The sequence below is a fragment of the Chelonoidis abingdonii genome, chromosome 10 (genome assembly GCF_003597395.2).
Source record: "Chelonoidis abingdonii isolate Lonesome George chromosome 10, CheloAbing_2.0, whole genome shotgun sequence".
Taxonomy (NCBI): Eukaryota; Metazoa; Chordata; order Testudines; family Testudinidae; genus Chelonoidis; species Chelonoidis abingdonii.
In genome coordinates this window covers 15,055,995-15,074,460 of record NC_133778.1, presented here as the reverse complement: position 1 = coordinate 15,074,460, position 18,466 = coordinate 15,055,995, and the positions used below count along the sequence as shown (strand labels likewise).

The 18,466-nt window shown below is 42.4% G+C and overlaps 1 protein-coding gene across 15 annotated transcripts in view; it reads left to right on the top strand.

Annotated features, from left to right (window-relative positions):
* MAP2 (microtubule associated protein 2) overlaps window positions 1-18,466 on the top strand; it is a 344,861-nt gene that overhangs the window by 261,405 nt on the left and 64,990 nt on the right. For 14 of the 15 annotated variants that reach the window (XM_032765038.2, XM_032765047.2, XM_032765046.2 and 11 more), the window contains 2 exons: window positions 13,579-13,692; window positions 15,406-15,480. In XM_032765038.2, coding sequence (XP_032620929.1) covers window positions 13,579-13,692; window positions 15,406-15,480 — 189 coding nt within the window. The remainder of the gene's footprint in view (window positions 1-13,578; window positions 13,693-15,405; window positions 15,481-18,466) is intronic. The other variant, XM_032765043.2, reaches the window with a different exon arrangement.

The following is an 18,466-nucleotide window of genomic DNA, read 5'->3' as shown; positions in this document are numbered from 1 at the left end:
TCCATAAATGGCTATTAGCCAGCATGGGTAAGGAATGGTGTCCCTAGCCTCTGTTTGGCAGAGGATGGAGATGGATGGCAGGAGAGAGATCACTTGATCATTGCCTGTTAGCTGCACTCCCTCTGGGGCACCTGGCATTGACCACTGTCAGTAGACAGATACTAGGCTAGATGGACCTTTGGTCTAACTCGGTATAGCTGTTCTTATCTTCTTAACCAGGACTGGAGCCAGGACATATATGAGAAAGAGAAAGGGAAGAAGTGGCTGGTGAAAGGCAGACACTGGGAAAGGAGATAGGATGTGGGAGATGGAGAGGTGGGCAGGAACAAAGTAAAGAGGAATGTGACTTCAGGAAAGGAGATCAGTAGACTAGGAGATGAATCTAGCAAGAGAGACAGACAGCAAGTTTGAGACTTTGGGGAGAATGGAGGAGATTTTACCAGAATGATTAATTAGGTTTTTAGGCATTGATCCCACATATTAAGATTATTGAGATCATAAGGAGAGAAAGTTAGGGTCAAGATTCTTTCTTCAGGGAACCAAAGTTCTGTCAGCCTCAGGAAGTAAACTTCAAGGCATCCAATAAAACCCCTTGATACTTTCACCAAAGTCAATTGCAAAATATTTAATTTATTGATAAGGGCCAAGAACTCTGAAGAGCAGCATAATTCATGTCGACACCTCCATCAAATGCAAGACACGATATCATCCTTTTATAAATGCTATATTGTATGAAAATTGTTACATTGTTACATCAGTGTCTAAACCATGTGATGGCAGTATCCCACACAGTCTAACCTGGCTGGTTCTCTGCCAGGTTCATCTTGCAAGTAAAGTCAAAAGCCTTGGAGAAGTCATTCAGTGCCTCCCATTAAATACTGTAAAATAAAACAGGGGGTGCAAAAAAGAGTCACCATTGTCCTGCACCTTGTGCCGTCAAATAGTTAAAGTGTTGATTAGGGAGGGGAGGTTTGTTATGGTGTTGGCTATTAACAAATAAAAGTTCTAGTTTAGGAGGCTAACTTGAAACCCTACCTTCCCATTATTTGCCTTTCACATCCTCCTGCCAATTATTGTGGATGTTACTGACATCAAAATCAAGGACCTACTTATAGATACATATTTGCTCCCACTAAATCCATTTGAGAGCAAATATGTGAATTCTGTAAAGTTATGTTAATTTTAAAAAAATTAAACTCAATCATGTAATATGAAGGAAATGTCGGGTTTTGTGTTGTCTGAGTAATTTTTACTCTTTTTGAATGCTACTCTACATTTGTTGTTTCAATATAACATCAAAACAAAGGGGCATATTCTCAGTTGGTGTATATCAGCATAGCTCCAGTGACTTCCCCAGAGCTATGTCCATTCTATACCAGCTGAGAATATGGCCCATCGCTTTAAAAAGTAGAAGCAAAAAAGCGTTTTTCATCACAAGTTCGGGGAAAAAACTCTTCCAGCAATAGGAATAAAATAAACCATGGCATTCTAGGATTTTTTTCATAAGCACGTTACAAGGATGTTTTCTTGTGTGCTCATCTGGTTTGTTTTTATGAGAATCCTGGACTGGAAGTCAGGAGGCCTGTGTTTTATTCCTGGATCTGCTATTGATTCTCCAAGTTAGGCAAGTCACTCACTGTAAAATTTTCAGAAGTGGCCACTGGTTTCAAATGCCTTGATTTTTGGGTGCTCAGCTTGTGGCATGGTCTTCAGAGACGTGGAGCACTTGACCTGCTGATTCCATTGCCTCCACTTTGAGCACTGGGTACTCAGCACTAAAGAAAATCAGGTCCCAAGTGTCTCTCTCAAAAACTGAGGTGCTCAGAATCATTGGCTTCTTTTGCCCTTAATCTTCCCACACGTCTGTTCCCTTACCTGTAAAATTGTAGTAGTATTTCTTACCTGTTTTTGTGATCTATGAATGAAAAGGACTAAGTATTATACACCCAGAAACAAAGATAAATGGTAAAAATGCCCTTTACACTATCTTAACTTTCCTTTTGCCAGCCTGTGGCATAAAACTGGTGAATTCTTAATTTCAGTGTTTAATTCTCATCTTCCTTCCTGTGGCATTTTTTTCCTGATGTTTTCCCCCTGCTGGAGGAGTTGATAGGCTTTCGCTTTTTTCTCTGGAACAGGACATCATATGTCACATAGTTAATTCCAAATATCACTCATTTTTGAGGGGGAAAATAGCCTTCAAAATTAATTAGCTGGCAAAAGACTTGTGCTAAAATCAGTCCTTTTGGGCAAGTCTTGGAGCAGTGACTGCTGAAGAGAGAATGCATGTGAGGGTGGCTTCCTGAAGACCAGGAGGTTAGAGGCAGAAGGACTGCAACTGAAAGGAGAGTCCCTTATTCAGAATTCCAGCAATGCAGTTAGTCTGTGAGGTTTTTTTGAGTGTTGCTTTTTAATCTAAAGATACAGGGAAGCTGAATTCCCAACAGAACAAAGTCAGTTGTCATAGAAACTGAGCACAGTTGCAGAGATTACTGGAGGAGTGAGACTGCAGGCACTCCAAAACCAGAGGAGGAGGGGGATTACATCCCATGAGGAGCACCCTCTCACTAAACCCATTTACTCTGGATTATCATAGGGGAGAGGATATTGCCCTTAATGTGGAAAAAACCAAGGTGTCTGGAGTCCGATATTTATCCACAGCACATGCAGTCCAGCATGCAGCCTTTCCGACAGCACCCCACTGATGTGTCTAACCACTTAGCTCAGTGGACCACGCCTCTAGGAAGGAGAGGCTAGTTCAGACTCTGCACCTGGTCAGTTCTTGGCTGCTCTGGTGACATTGCAGCCAGGGATGCCATTAGCATATAGTGTTTATCATGATGTGAACACTTGACCTCTAGGAAATAGACTGAGGCAGACCCCCAGTTTATTTATCACAGGCCACCAAACAACCATCAGATGGTAATCACCTTCAATCACCACCATCTGGGTCAAGATTAAATCAATGAGTTAAAGGTGAAAGGCTCAGTAACCTATTTCCATCCCCCTGATCCATCCTCTTCCCTGGTCTGTTGCCTCAATTTGTTTGAAGCCTCAAGGATGTTTAATGCCATGTTGTATTTTCACATATTACAGGGTCACTTGATGGAGTTGCAATAGCTTATTTTGTAGCCATCAACTAGCAGGTGAAAACATGGGGCCAGATTCTCAACTGGTTAGATCAGCATCACTCCTTTCAAGTCAGCAGAGCTAGGCTACTTCATAGCAACTGAGATCTGGCCTGTGATTCCTGTTTCCTGTCTGTAAATGCTCCTACCAAAAAAGTCTTCAGGTGAAATCCTGATCTTTTTTCACTGTTTGCTCAGTCTTTACTCAGGCAAAACTCCACTGACTTCAGAGGGAGCTTAGCCTGAGTAAAGACTTCAGGCTAAGGCCCTGGGTGAACGTCTAGTAATGTTGGGTTGCTAAACAAACAGAACAGCTCTCTGGTCTTTAGGCCTTCACTGTGAATTGCAATACAGCAAAATAGGCCCCATTTACATTTCAGATTAGTCAGAAACAGCAAATAGTAACTTTTCTTCTTTCCTTATTCAAGGAATTTATTTAGGATGTTTGCTTAGCTGAGAACTGCAAACTACTCAGTGCCTTCATTGTTGACTTATTTCCACCTTGGCAGTAATTAGCGTTGGTTACCTAGGAAACTGTTCTGCACCCTATTGAGATTCTTGACAGGAGCATTCTGTCTGAAATGTTTTGTTTCCCCAGTTTCACAAGCACACATACAGCTGATTTCTTCACCATGCTTTTCTTGTGTTTGCCTAAAATTTAGCAAAATTGGGGGGAGAGAGGGTATTTAATTCTTTATAACTGTTTGCATCATTCCTTAACCCTGTTTTAATTTCTGCTTGCAAATTATCAGCGTGAATTCTCCTTCACTTTAATCCAAACCACTGTTAATTTCTTGTTGGTGACATTGTGAATGCATATGCTATCTGACATAGGCCTCTATCTCTTTCCGTAGAAGATCAGTTTCTTTCCTAACCTTCCGTCCTAACATCCCTCTCTTCCAGTTTCTTCCTAGAGCATTCATTGTGCCTTGCAGCAGATTAAATTTAAACTTCTGCACGAACCATAAACAGGTCATATTTCTATAGAAGCTACATGGAATAGTCCACTGGTTCTGCAAGCTCAAGCTCCATTTTCATCACACTAGTATAAGATAGACTTGTGGATAGAAAGAATAACCAGAGATAGTTCTTCTCTTATATGAGGAGCCTAAGACCGCACACTGATAGCATGAGAATGATCTGAAACACTGCTTGCATATGGGAAGATCCACCTCTCAGCATCTGTGCTACATCTCTGCTTTTAAACAGTCTCTTGGAAGAACCCTTTCAGTGTCCCAGACCCACAAGGGGTCTCACTCTTCCTTCAGGGTAGGCCACATGCAGGGGTGCTGGAACAATTTATATCATGGGGATGCTGAAAGCCACTGAACCAAGCTGTAAACCTTGTCTATGATGGAAACGCCGGGCCTCTGAGACTAGGATGCTTACCTCGGAACTGCCCTGTCCAGACTTTTACAAAGACAAGGTCCAGCTGCAGCTGCTCCTGGCTTTCCTACCCAAGGTGGTCTCACAGTTTCATACAGGCCAGGACATTTACTTACTTATCTTTTTTCCAAAGCTGCATAAGTCAGAGGAGGAGCACAAGTTGTATTCCCTAGACGGCAGGAAGGCGCTAGCTTTCAACATTGAAAAGACCAAGCCATTCCGCCATTTAACGCAATTGTTTGGTGCGGTGACTGACAGGACGAAAGGTTGTCCAGTGTCCACTCAAAGAATTTCTTCTTATATCACTGCCTGCATACTCTGCTGTTACGATCAGGCAAAGGTGCCCCCTCCAGCGATTGTAACCATTCACTCAACCACAGCGCAAGCCTCTGCAGCAGCTTTCCGAGTGCAGGTGTCTATTCAGGACATCTGTAGGGCAGCCACCTGGTTATCCATCCACATATTCACATCCCATTATGCACTTATCCAGCAGGCACGGGACAATGCTGGCTTTGGTAAAGCAGTGCTGCAAGTCACTAGGCTGTGAACTCAGCCTACCTCTGAAGATACTGCTTGTGAGTCACCTAGAATGGAATCAACAGGAGCAAGCACTCGAAGAAGAAAAAATGGTTACCTACCTTTTTGTAACTGTTGTTCTTTGAGATGTGTTGCTCATGTCCGTTCCATTACCCACCCTCCTCCTCTCTGTCAGAGTTGTTGAGAAGAAGGAACTGAGAGGGCATAGCGTCGGTGATGCCTAACATACCAGCACATGGGCATGGCTCTCAAGGGAGCACCACAACCAACCCTACAGATACCGCTAATGCAAAAATCTCCAATGACTGTGCACATGGGTGCGCACACACCTGGAATGGAACAAACATGCGCAACATCTTGAAGAGCAACTGTTACGAAAAAGAAGGTAACCGGTTTTTTCTAGCCCAGCAGCACAGATCCCTGACTCAGTTGAGCTTTAATTTTGTTCTAAATGAATTTGAATTAAATAAAAGTGCTCCTGAAACACACCAGCACAGCAGATTGGAGTTCTGTGTTTTCTGTCTGAGAGCAGCTACAACATCATTGTCAGCAGCCGTGCAGACTTCCTCATGGTGACCTGGCAATATGCTTCAATCTGTATGAGAAGTGACAACTCTGAGGGTGAGAAGGAAGTTCAGTCCTCATGCCGATTAGTTCTTGGCCTCTCTGCTGAAACTGCCAGTTGTCAAGGTGGTTTTTAAAAGAGCCATCAGAAGGTAATTCATAATGTTGTATATTCACTATTGAGTCCGTGATGGAGGGCTATGTATTAACCGATGATATTGAGGTAACACTATTGCAGTCCCTGTCTTCTGTACCCTCCATGCTCCATTTAGCTGTTTCATCTCTTCCTTAGCTAAATATATTCTGGACCCGATCCTCAGCTGGTGTACATCAGTGTAGCTGCATTGACTTCTTCTCAGTGCTTTTTTCTTTAGTGAGCCCATCGTTTCTATTGACATGTTCTCAAAATTCAAACTTAGCAAGTTTACAAAGAGAAATTCTAAATCAACATCCCATCAGCAAGAGCATCCCATCTCCTAATAAAAAAGGGCAGTGGCTGATTGAGAGGAAAACATTCTGAAGCTGTGTTTTTGCTGTTCCATTCAAGTAAAGTCACACACTAAGCTGGAATCTTTAGTGCCGTTGAGAAACTCACGTTCTGCATCACTCGGTACCTCTTGCTGTCATTTCAGTGTCAAAAAGTAGAGGAAGACAATGTGTTTCAGGTTTAACAGGTGGGGGAAAAAATCTCTGAAGAAACAAATCTCTAACAGAAGCAAAGTTCCCATGATGCCTGGCATCCTGATGGGAAGGATATACTCTTCTTTGTTGTTGATATTTTTCATTCCTCTTCCTTGAACTTTCACTGAACCATGAGGAAATGCTGAAAAGTCTCAGTAGCTACCCTCCAAGTATCTGACTTACCCACTGGATCTGCTATTTATAGGGTCCATTAGTACAAAAGTGTCTGTCCTTTTCCAGCAGTCGTTAACAGCAAAAATACTGTTCCTGCTGAACTGCCTGTATCTCCCATGTCACCAAAAATATCCATCAAAGGAGTGCTGTGAAGTGAGCCTGACTTGATAAGATCCTCGGAGGCAATTTATATAGTTTGGTTATTTATTTATTTATTTGGGGTATGCCTGAAATTAAGCTTCTATTATTCAGACGGGCAGTCTCTCTCTCTCTCTTTCCTCAGTATAATGCTTGCCTCTGGGAAATGGAATGAGAATAGGAACTGAGATGGTAGGAGCTACCTGCAGTCCTTTGGATGTTCCCTTCACTCTGCTGAGAAAGATTAAATGCAAAGAAGTCTAAATTTATAGCAAGGAATGTAACTTTTAATAGGATTTCAGCTTATATTGCTGGGAACAGTGCTATGCTGGGTGGGAGATGGACAAAGAATGACCTGTTAGGTCTTTCCTCTCTCCAACTTTTGTGCTTTGCTGATTATAATCCACAGTGCCAGTTGTGTATTCATCTCACTATATGCTAGTGTTTGCATCTGAAAAATTAATCTCTTGTGGTCTTTCCTTAAAATGTTATTCTGAAAATAGCTCCTGTTTTCTACCCTGTTTTCCCAGAATAAGGCATGCAGCAGCATCCTGAGCTGGTTCTCTGTGCAAGCTTTCCCAATACAGAGACTGATTCGAACTAACAGCACAACTTTGTAAATGACTTAGTGATGTTACTTGCTTCAGTGGGATAGTAATTACTGAGAATTGCCACTTCATGAAAATTCAGACAAAGGAATTTCTTCCTGGGGTAAAACCTGTAAAGGAGTTAAAAAAACAATCAAATGGGCCAGGATTTACTACTCTGTGTTGATGACTGAGTACCTGGCTCTTTTATGCAGTGGAACCCAGGACACAGATCTACAGGTGTCTGTAAAGCTCCATGCTGGTCTTCACACCCACCAAGTCCCTTGAAGCCTGGCTCTTTATTGGCGTCATTAATTTCCTACCCCGAAAAGGTAGGCAGGGGAACATGTAATATAGAATGGATATTCCCTGGTCCCTGCATACCCAACCTACCTATACAAAGTATCCCAGAGCCTCAACCATATGCCTTTGTGATGGAGGGGCTACCAGAGGTTGCCAAGAAGCAGGTAGACTGTGCAGTTGAGCTACCACTCCCCCTTTCCTGTCTTTTCTGTGCAGTTCTTCCACTTTGCACTCTGTACATGCTTCAGAAGGGAAATAATCATGGGCTCCAAATTAACAATCCATATTCTCTAGTCAGTGGAAGCAGCTATGTACAGGGGTCAACTTTGGAAGATGAGTTACTCTCATAAACACACACACACAATATTGTGTAACATTGGTGAATGGTCAGTATTTCATTGCTATGGTTATGTAAGAGGTTAGGTGGCAAAATGGAGCTTTGCCTGGTATACTCTGGATGCATTCTGGGTCTGGCATACTCTTCCATTGTCATTTACTGCTGGCTGCAGTCAGTAAAACTATTGTAATCAGTTGTCCTTGTGGCTACCAGTCAAGAGAGGAGTAAATTATGTCAGTTATGAAGACCAACAATTGTGAGGGAAATATTCCTTGCCTGCAAGTGTCTTGATACCTCATTACATATGAAGTTTCTGCAGTAAAGAAATTAACGTTAGCTTTGTCCCAGCATTTTTTCAGACTCAGGTGACTGTGGAAAGCAGGCAGCCATATCTCTAGCTAGACTCCTAGACTTTAAGGTCAGAAGGGACCATTATGATCATCTAGTCTGACCTCCTGCACAGTGCAGGCCACAGAATCTCACCCACCCACTCTTGTAACAAACCGCTAACCTATGTCCGAGTTATTGAAGTCCCCAAATTGTGGTTTGAAGACCTCAAGCTGCAGAGAATCCTCCAGCAAGTGACCCGTGCCCCATGCTGCAGAGGAAGGCAAAAAACGTCCAGGGCCTCTGCCAATCTGCCCTGGAGGAAAATTCCTTCCGAACCCCAAATATGGCGATCAGTTAAACCCTGAGCATGTGAGGCAAGACTCACCAGCCAGCTCCCAGGAAAGATTCTCTATAGTAACTGAGATCCCAACCCATCTAATATCCCATCACAGACCACTGGGCATACTTACCTGCTGATAATCAAAGATCAGTTGCTAAATTAATTGCCAAAATTAGGCTAGTTCTCAGAAGAAACTCAGTCTTGTTGAAGGAAAAACATGGAGAAAAAGTGATTATTTTAGAAACCTTTTGGAATGTTCATTTGAACTTTAAAGGTGACAGTCGGTCAACTGTAAATCTAATAGCCCGCATTACTTGCCTGTGAAAGCAGTTGCTGTAAAGTTATGTGCAGGGCATTAACTTAAATATATGCCCTCTCCACCTGATCACCCATGCTAAAGGAAATTATATCTGGTGTGCTATCATCCTTGCCCTCACTGGATGCTCCATGGTGTCATCGTTGGCAGGGCCAGTGCAAGGAAGTTTTGTGCCCTAGGTGAAACTTCCACCTTGTGCCACCACCACCCCAACTAACCCTGCCCCCCCGTGGCAGCTCACCACGCCCACACGCGCCTTCCACCTGAGGAGCCCCCATCACAGCAATTAACCCCACCCGCTGTGGCAGCTAACCCACCCACCCTCCCCGACAGTAGCTACCCCCCCTTGAAAGCCCCCCTTCCACGGCAGCTAACCTGGCCCGGGGAGTGCCCCCACCCTCCGTGGAAGCTAACCCGGCCCAGGGAGCTCCCCTCCACAGCAGCTAACACCACCCGGGGCTCCCCCCCATCGCAGAAGCTAACCCCGCCCCCCTCCATGGCAGCTAACACCTCCCAGGGAGCCCCCCTGCGGAAGCTAACCCCACCCACCTCCATGGCAGCTAACACCGCCCGGGGCTCCCCCCCACGGAAGCTAACCCAGCCCCCCTCTGCGGCAACTAACACAGCCCGGGGAGCCCCCCTGCGGAAGCTAACCCCGCCCACCTCCATGGCAGCTAACACCACCCGCCGCGGCAGCTAACACCGCCTGGGGAGCCCCCCCACGGAAGCTAACCCAGCTGCTGGGAGCCCGCCCCAGCTCTCTTCCACTGAGCACGCTGGCGCTGCTCTAATTCTCCTCCCCTCGCAGGCTTGTGGCGCTGATTGGAGGAGACTTAGAGCTGGGCTGTGTGCTCAGCGGAGGAGGCAGAGTGGAAGTTATCTGTGACAGGGAGTAGTTCCCCCATGTGTGCCCCCCTCTGGTACTGCAGACAGCCCTCCTCGCACCACCCCACCACAGCTCACATCCCCTCCACTGCCTTGCCTGAGCAGCCTTTTAGGTGCCCCCAACCACTAGATGCCCTAGGCGGCTGCCTAGTTTGCCTAAATGGTTGCACCAGCCCTGATCGTTGGACACTGATGGATTGCATTTAATCTGTAGTAAAGCAATTGGCATCCACAGCAACATTGAATTTTATGGGTGTATAGTGCAAATGCTTGTATTAGTAAGGCTCTGAGGGCAAGTCTGGGCCATGCGTATAGTGGGCCTGAAGCTGCAAGGCATTGAGTCTGCTATGATTTCAGTTGGCTTCAGTGCATGTGAGGGCACTCAGCACCATGTATAATGGCTCTCAATGTCTGAAAGTAATTCTCACCTGCCGACAGGAATACCTGGGAAATACAGTGACTATGGCTGTAAGTAGAAAGGAATATGGATGTGAATGAGCCAGGGAGTGTAGATGTATGCAGATGTGAAACCCACAACTTTTCTCTGAATTGTATTTTATTGATTGTTTGTATTTCTGTCACACCTAGAAGCCCCAGTCAGGAACCATGACCCCCCATGCTAGCTATTGTACTAACACAGAACAAAAAGACAGTCCCTGTCCCAAACTGTTTACAATCTATGTATAAGACAAGACGAAACAGCTGGATAGAGCCAGATGGGAAAGTACAAAGAAATAATGAGACAATATTGGTCAGCACACCAGAAGACAAATCATTCTCAAGTTTTTTGTAGGCCTCACATGGCAAAGTCAAGTTTCAAGGAGGGTTTTAAAGGAGGATAATGAGTTAGTTTTGCAGATATTTATGAGAGCTCCTCCCAAGTTTGAGGGGCTGCATGGCAGAAAACATAACAATTTATTTATTTTGTAAATGGTTCTTCTGCCATTGGATCCATGAACTATCAATTTGCTATTTCATTAAAGGCCAGATTTGTAAACATATTTAGGCATCTAACTCTCATTTATTTCAGTGAGATTTAGATGCCTAAATACCTTTAAAATCTGGCCCTACGCACCTAAAACGGCAACTAGGCAGATCTTCCTGGCTGTTTCCATATGTAGTTGCATGCCTGTTTACATCCCACTGCACCCCTAAGGCCAGGTTTGAGATATCCGTACTCACGGCCAGTAGTGTTAACTCCATAGATAGTCCCATTGACCTCAATAGGACTTCACGTGGGGTAAGGTGCTATTCACTGTGTGTAAGAGTTATCATAAGACAGCCTTTAACAAATCCTTTGCAAATATAGGCCTGAATCCTGCAGCTGCATTTGCAGTTGCCATTTCAGTGTTGGGCCGTTAGCCTAAGAAGTATTATAAAATCTTCATGCATATTAGCGCTAAATTAATTAATAGGCCGCAGATTTAAAATAAACAAAAGGAAGTATTTATTCCCACAAAGCACAGTCAACCTGTGGAACTCTTTGCCGGGGGTTTTGTAAAGACCAAGACTATGATAGGATTCAAAAAAGAACTAGATAAATTCATGGAGGATAGGTCCATCAATGGCCATTAGCCAGGATGGGCAGGGATGGTGTCCCTCACCTGTTTGTAGGAAGCTGGGAATGGGCTACAGGGGATGGATCACTTGATGACTATCTGTTCCATTCATTCCCTCTGGGGCACCTGGCAATGGCCACTGTTGGAAGACAGAATACTGGGCTAGATGGAGCTTTGGTCTGACTCAGTATGGTCATTCTTATGTAAATTCATTGGATAATAGTGTACCATCCTCCAGGCCACATTTTTACCAGATGTGGAAGTCTCATGGAGTCCATCTAAAAGCACTAAGTTGCAAATAGGAGAAGTTTTTGCATGTATTAAAGTGACTTGAGTGTGGTGTTTTCAAAGCTGCATGAGAATTGTCAAAGATGCACGTAGGCCCAGTTCCTCTTCAGTTGAATAGGAATTGGGCACCCAAATCTCCGAGATGGCTTGAAAATCCCATCATCAGTAACGAAAAGCAAAAAGGAAACATCCATGCTGTCAATTGCACTGAACGGATTTCTTCACCATTTCCTTGTCACTGTGTTGTACAAAGCAACAGATGCTGTGCTTGAAAAATACCCAACTAATTTCTCTTCAGTGATCTTTGTCCTGTGATGGCATTGGCCATTCAACCAAACGAATGTGCCTTATGTGTAACCGTATGGGCGTTCATAGTGGAATAAGGTTCTGATCCAAAGCCCTTTGAAGTGGAAAGACTTCTGTTGACTTCACTGGGCTTTGGATCAGTCCCTTAATCAGGATCATGGCCCCACCTCAGCATCCTTCCACACAAGTCCACATAGCATGCAGCATCTCATCAAGGAGTGCAGCAGCAGCTCTGCTCCTCCGGGGGCAGTATAGGCCCTTAGTTTTGGATGAGCTTTGATGGCACGACTGAGTGATCAAGAGGCAAAGTCTGCACCTCATCCCAGACAGTGGTATCACATGGAATACATTTGCATGCTCTCAGATCTGTGATTCAAATGTAGAGTTGCCTGCATGATGCAGCCCTGAAAGAGGTGAGGTGGATAAATTATACATCTTAATGTTGTTGAAATGTCATTGGCCCTTCTTTCTTAAGTCCCTCATCAGCATACCTTTCAATGTCTTCAGGTGCAGTGCCCTGAATGCATATTAACTGTATGCTAATGAAGGAAAAATGCAATCCAAAGCACTTGTAAACATACAAATAACTCAGTATATTAGGTGCTAGAAAATCCATTTCAGCTTGTGTCAGAGTCCCTGGGCGATGCTCTGGAACTTCTCCCCACAAAGCCAGTCAGGATTTGGGGAGCCTCCTCTCCCTTGGAGCAGACTGTCTTTAGGGCAAGAAGCTTTACCTTCCTGGGTCTGACCTTGGAGCATTCAGCATATGCCCCTCCTTGTGCTTCCCACGGCAAGTCTGCCCAAGTCAGGTCCTGGGGAAGCAAGAGAGTCCTGTACCACCCCCACTTCACAGTCAGACGTGACTCTTAGCCAGCCAGTAAAACAGAAGTTTATTAGATGATCGGAACATGATCTAAAACAGAACTTGCAGATACAGAGAATAGGACCCCTCAGCCAGGTCCATTCTTGGGCCCAGTGAGCCAGACAACCCCATCTGCACTCATTTCCCATCCCCAGCCAGCTTCAAACTGACCCCCCCCCAGCCCCTCCTTTCTGGCCTTTGTCTCTTTCCTGGGCCAGGAAGTCACCTGATCTCTTTGCTCGCCTTTAGCCATCCCGTTGCAGGGGGAAAGGGGCCCGGCCATTTGTTGCCAGGAGACAGAGTATCAGCCATTTATGCATGCTGGAGACTTAAGAAATGCATAGGGGAAACTGAGGCACACACACAGTATTCAGAGACAACATTAAGAACAGTCTCGCTTTGTCACAGCCTGTCATCCTGGCCATGTTTGGAAAATGCCATGGTCACAAAATTGCACATGAAAAATCTTCCTAGACAGTTAATAAACTCTCACTTTAAAATTCTGCCATTACTACATATATCTCCCATGCCAAAAATGAGAAGCAGTGATTAATAGTAATGTCTTATACTGTCCTCGCTCCAAGGAGTAAGATTCAAAATTACTTTTACATTTACAGATTCAGGGACAGATTTTCAACACCCAGCAGTTCCCTCTGAGAAGAATATGAGTGCTGGGGCTTGAAATCTTTTGAAAATCTGGTCCTTTAATTTCATTTGTAATGATTTCCCTAAATATTTGAGAGAAAATAAATTTTTAAAAAATCTGAATGAGTTTTAGCCAGAGTCAATTTCATTTTTTTAAAAATCTCTCTTTTTAACGCACCGTTTTTGTTTTGTTAATTTTGCTACTATCGCAGAGGAAGTATCTGCAAGGATAGTCCAAGTAGTAACAGCTGAAGCTGTAGCAGTCCTGAAAGGTGAACAGGAAAAAGAAGCCCAGCACAAAGATCAGCCTGGACCATTACCTTTAGGTAAAACGAAGCATTTGCAAGAGTGCTGAAGGTATCTCTGTGTGTGCAGATGTATATACATATAATTATTAATATCAGGTCACAATATATAATGCATGTAGATCACAAAGGTGGTGCTGATATTCATGGATAAATTGTAGAACCCTGGGATAAATTCTGTAACCAGATAATAAATAAAATATCACATTTCCCCAATTTATCATGCACCTTTGACTGCCTCGCTGACCCTATCTCCCACCAGTCTATCTCCCATCAGGCCTGCATTACATTCTCCAAGCAACTTCAACCATTATTATTATTATTGTGTTTATTATGCTAGTGGCTCGTTAACTGAGGTACAATTTTGCCTGAAAGTCCCTAATTCAGCAAAAATACTTAACACATGCTTGACTTCAAGCATTTCCTTAAGTCCTATCAAGATCTATGGAATTTAAGCACACACTTAACTCCTTCGCTGAGTTGGGCCTAAGTGAGGGCAGAACTAATTACACATCCTGGGTGTTGAGACATTCTTCAACATACTCTGAGAAACAACATATGTGTTTGCAATGATTTCTGTTACAGCATCTGTAGGTACGAAAGTCATCTGTGAGTTATTTAAATATGGTTGTATGATCTGCGTTTGGATCAAAAAGCCGGTCTGGAGAGGAAGTATTCAAGGCACTGGGCCTGGTCCAATATCCACTGAAGTCAATGAAAGTCTTTCCATTGATTTCATTGGTCTGAGGATCATGCCCTAAATCATAAATTGAGACCTCATTGCTTGCTGGAATCATTTGCAGCCCAGGAAATACTGTGGCATAAAGTTTAAAAACCTGATAGATCCCAGTACTAACTCTGAAGAAATACTCAAAACTATTTCTGTGAAATCAGATGAAGAATCTGAGTATACTTAAGAGATACCTTGTTTAGGGCTTAATCTTGCTGCTACTGAAACCATTGACAAAACTTCCTCTGACTTCAGTGGGAACAAGATAAGACCCTTAATTGGGAATTAATCTAAAACCTTAAAAGATTAGGCTTCAATACAGCACCTTCCTCTGTTGAAATACCATGATCAGATGGCTGACAGAAGTTCCCCATTGACTTGTTTTCCTTCCTTGATGATGCTTCCAGCTGGTACCTTTCATACTTTGACAAGGAACATTTGCATATATTATGTAGCTAGCCCTGAACCCAGCAGAAATGAAAAAAAATATCCAGGTTGTAATAATGTAAGAACCCAACAAAGTGCTATTTGTCTAGCTACCCAAAGGTAAACTAAGCTTGGGATTGGGTGCCTATTTATCCCTTTTCCAGATGATCGAACTGAATCTTTAAAATCTCACTGATTTAAATATGTTGCCATCATACGTTTGTGAATGAAGCTTTCTCAAAATCATGAATGAACAATAGTATTGATCTGGCTAACAGATGGGACACAAACACAAAGGACTGATACTTCTTTATTTTATTTTATTTTATTTTGCTGTACCCTGGGACCAGACTCTTGAACATAAGGCAGGGCACTTGAAAGGAAATGTTTTCCTTTCATTATAGGTTTAAAATAATACATTGAAAAAGGAACTATATCTGAAAATCCATTAGGCACAACCTCCATTGAGGTATTCTCCGAACAGGCCAGAATTGCAGCTTGTACTCAGCATCTAATGGTTTCACAGGAATTAATTGCTGTATCTCATTTTCTCATTTGCATTGTTCAATCTCTAACAGTTGAAGAATCAGCTAATCTGCCTCCTTCCCCGCCTCCATCACCAGCCTCAGAACAGACTGGAATACTGGCAGAAGGTAAGGGTCCACTGGACATTTCAGAGTATATCTATCGAGGAAGGAAACAAACTCTCAAATGAAGAGGTGGAGGAAATAGTAAATGGAAATACTTCCTGCCAGCTTCAGCTTAAAGAGTAAGCATTCTCCTGCAATAAGGTGCCCTCTGCAAAGTGACCGTAACACACAAATGAGATATATACATAGACACAGGGATAATTGGAAGTAAGCAAAAATAAATACACAGACATATATATATGTGAAAAATAATCACTAATAGATATTACAAGCCAAGATGTCTAAATAGTGAGACTTCCCAGGTGTGAGTCTAGAACCTGGTGTTAAAGATTGATTACTACAATCTGTTAAGATGCGTTTAGTTGGAAATTAACCAGCATTAATGTTGTTTCACAATCCAAGTCCATGCAAGCAAGGAGATTTAGAGTTTGATTACTCCTTCTGCTTTCCAGATTTAATTCACATTTCTGTGCCTTGGTGTATATGGGGATTCTGTATAAGGGTGCCAAAGTGAAATTCTACTTTTAAAGCAAATTATACTCTCTGATCCAAACAGTAGTAACCCAATAATGTCCATATTCTTCTGTCTCTGAAGCCACAATTCAGAAAGCATGTAATCATGTGCTTAACTTTAAGCATGTGGCTAAACCCCATTGAAGTCACTTGCCTAACATTAAGCCTGTGGTTATGTGTTTTGATGAATAGAGGCAGACTGTTGAATCAGGATCTGGTTGTCTGACTCTCCCGTTAACATATGGATCTGAGAGAAAAATTCGGCCCTTTGAATTCCCTTGTCTTTGTGAGCTAAATCAGACATTTGACATTATCATTATAGTATGAATATAGTTTTCATATGTCACCTTCCTTCTTGTTTTTTAAAAATAAATATCTTGAAAATTAATGTGTCATAGAAATAAGATATTACCGTCTGTTGAGTACGTACTGTGTGTGATTTATCCTGCACTAGTGTTGGAAATGTGTATTTTTTATGTGATGTCCCAGTATGTGCTAGCTCTCAGTTTACCATGACATTCTGCAATGAGACACTTTTTTTATACCTGATCTCCCTGCGTTTTGGATCAGTCCATCTCCTGTATACATTGACAAATGTCACATCCTTGGGTACTTTGTACTGAAAATACTTACCTGGCATGTGCAGTAACCAATATGCAAACTTTGATTTCGTTGTCATTATTATCGTAACATTCACATTCCTGTTGTTGAGCAAATATTACAATGTCTACTCAAAGGTAATGGTAATCAAATAAAACCATTCAGGAAAAAAAAAGGAAACCATACTACACTGGCAAAGATTTTTAGGATAGCTAGGGGCATTTTGATTATTTCACTGCTCTTTTTGTGTTGATTTATTTGATTATCTTACTGTTCGGGGGTGTGCTTTTTGATTTTTGGTAACAGAATGAAAAGAGGTTGTTGATCTGCTTGAGACCAATTTTAAGATCCCTCCTTTACCTTGGGTTTGGCATTGGCTTTGCACACTGTTTTCACTAACCGTATTATTGCTTATTACTTTGCGGGTTTTATACAGTAGCAAAATTGATTAACTGACAATGTTATAGGTTAATCACTTGCCAAATGTCTTTTAAATGGAAGACATTTTGTTAGTTGTATCAATGCAAAGAAGTGACAGAACAGTAGCCATCTCTTTGGCCTAAAAGACTGAGCAGTTCCTAGCTCTGCAAATGACTCAAAAAGCTACTTAACTTCTTTGTGTTTCTCTTTCCTCATATGTAAAAATGAGATAATAATGCTTCCTTTCCTACGTCACAGAGGTGTTGTAAGGACGTTAGAGTCAATGATTGTAGAGTGGTTGGAAGATATAATGTATTATATACTTGTTAAGTATGATAGTTTTTACAGCGTTCATGTTGTTTGCTTTAAAGGTTGGATTTTAAAAAAATGTTTCTGTGATAAACTTTTCTACTAACTTTCAGTTTGAGAGAAAACTTCATTGGACTTGTTTATAACCTCCTGCAAATACAGGGAAACATTGTCAGAGCTCCTGTACTGTAGTTCCTCAGTCACTGATGGCCAAAGAGGTCCAAAGTGCTGTAAGCTTCTCTTTTATGATTGGCTCTTGGGGGGATAGTTCATATTAGAGTTAGTTGAAAAAACAAAGGAAATGTCAGTAAAAATTGTCACCAAAAATTTTGTCTAGGTTTTCATTGAAATTTGAAAAGTTTCAAACACCTCTAGTTAACATTGTCTTGTGCTTCTTTCAGTGAATTAGGCCTTGATTCAGCAAATTCCTTATTCACTTGATCAAGGCCTTATAGCTGGAAGCTATATTGAATTTTTGTTGCTTGGAGTCAGGATTGCCTGATAAGGTTAAGTGCTAATAAGCCAAATCTGGCAGCAGTTAGTCAGGAAAACTTCCACTTGACTTTAGTGGGAACTTTGCATGAGTAAAGACTGCAAGATTTGACCCCGTGTATACAATACCTGTTTAAACCCTCAGCCCCATATGCTACTCGGTTGTCTGTGTGTACCTTTTTGTATCTGTCCATCTGTCTGCTCTGTGTAATGCAGTGGTATTTACAGAATTTAATCCAGTTCTGAAGTTGTTGAACAAAAAGTTCTGTATATATACCTTAGCTTTCCTTTTCGTTTTTGTTGTTTTTCTCTTGAATGTTTTACCAGTGCTGTTGTCAGTGCCTTGCATTGCTTTGAAACCAAAGGAGATTTCCTTCAGTCATACCAGGGTGGAAATCACTGTGTTGTAGACATGACAAAGGTGGATGTGGCCAGCCATGCAGCAAACACAAGTTTAAAAAAAAGAAGAAGAAGGAGGAAAGAGAAAAGAGGAAGGGAGAGAGATTTCTGGGTCAAATACATTTCAGGAGAGAAAAGAGTCAGTGAATGTAGGTTTGATTCTTTCATTCAGCCACAGACAAACGTTCAGATGAGCAGGTCTCTTTGCAGTGCTGCTGGAGGTAAGATAACTAATTTGCTTTTATTGAAATTATTT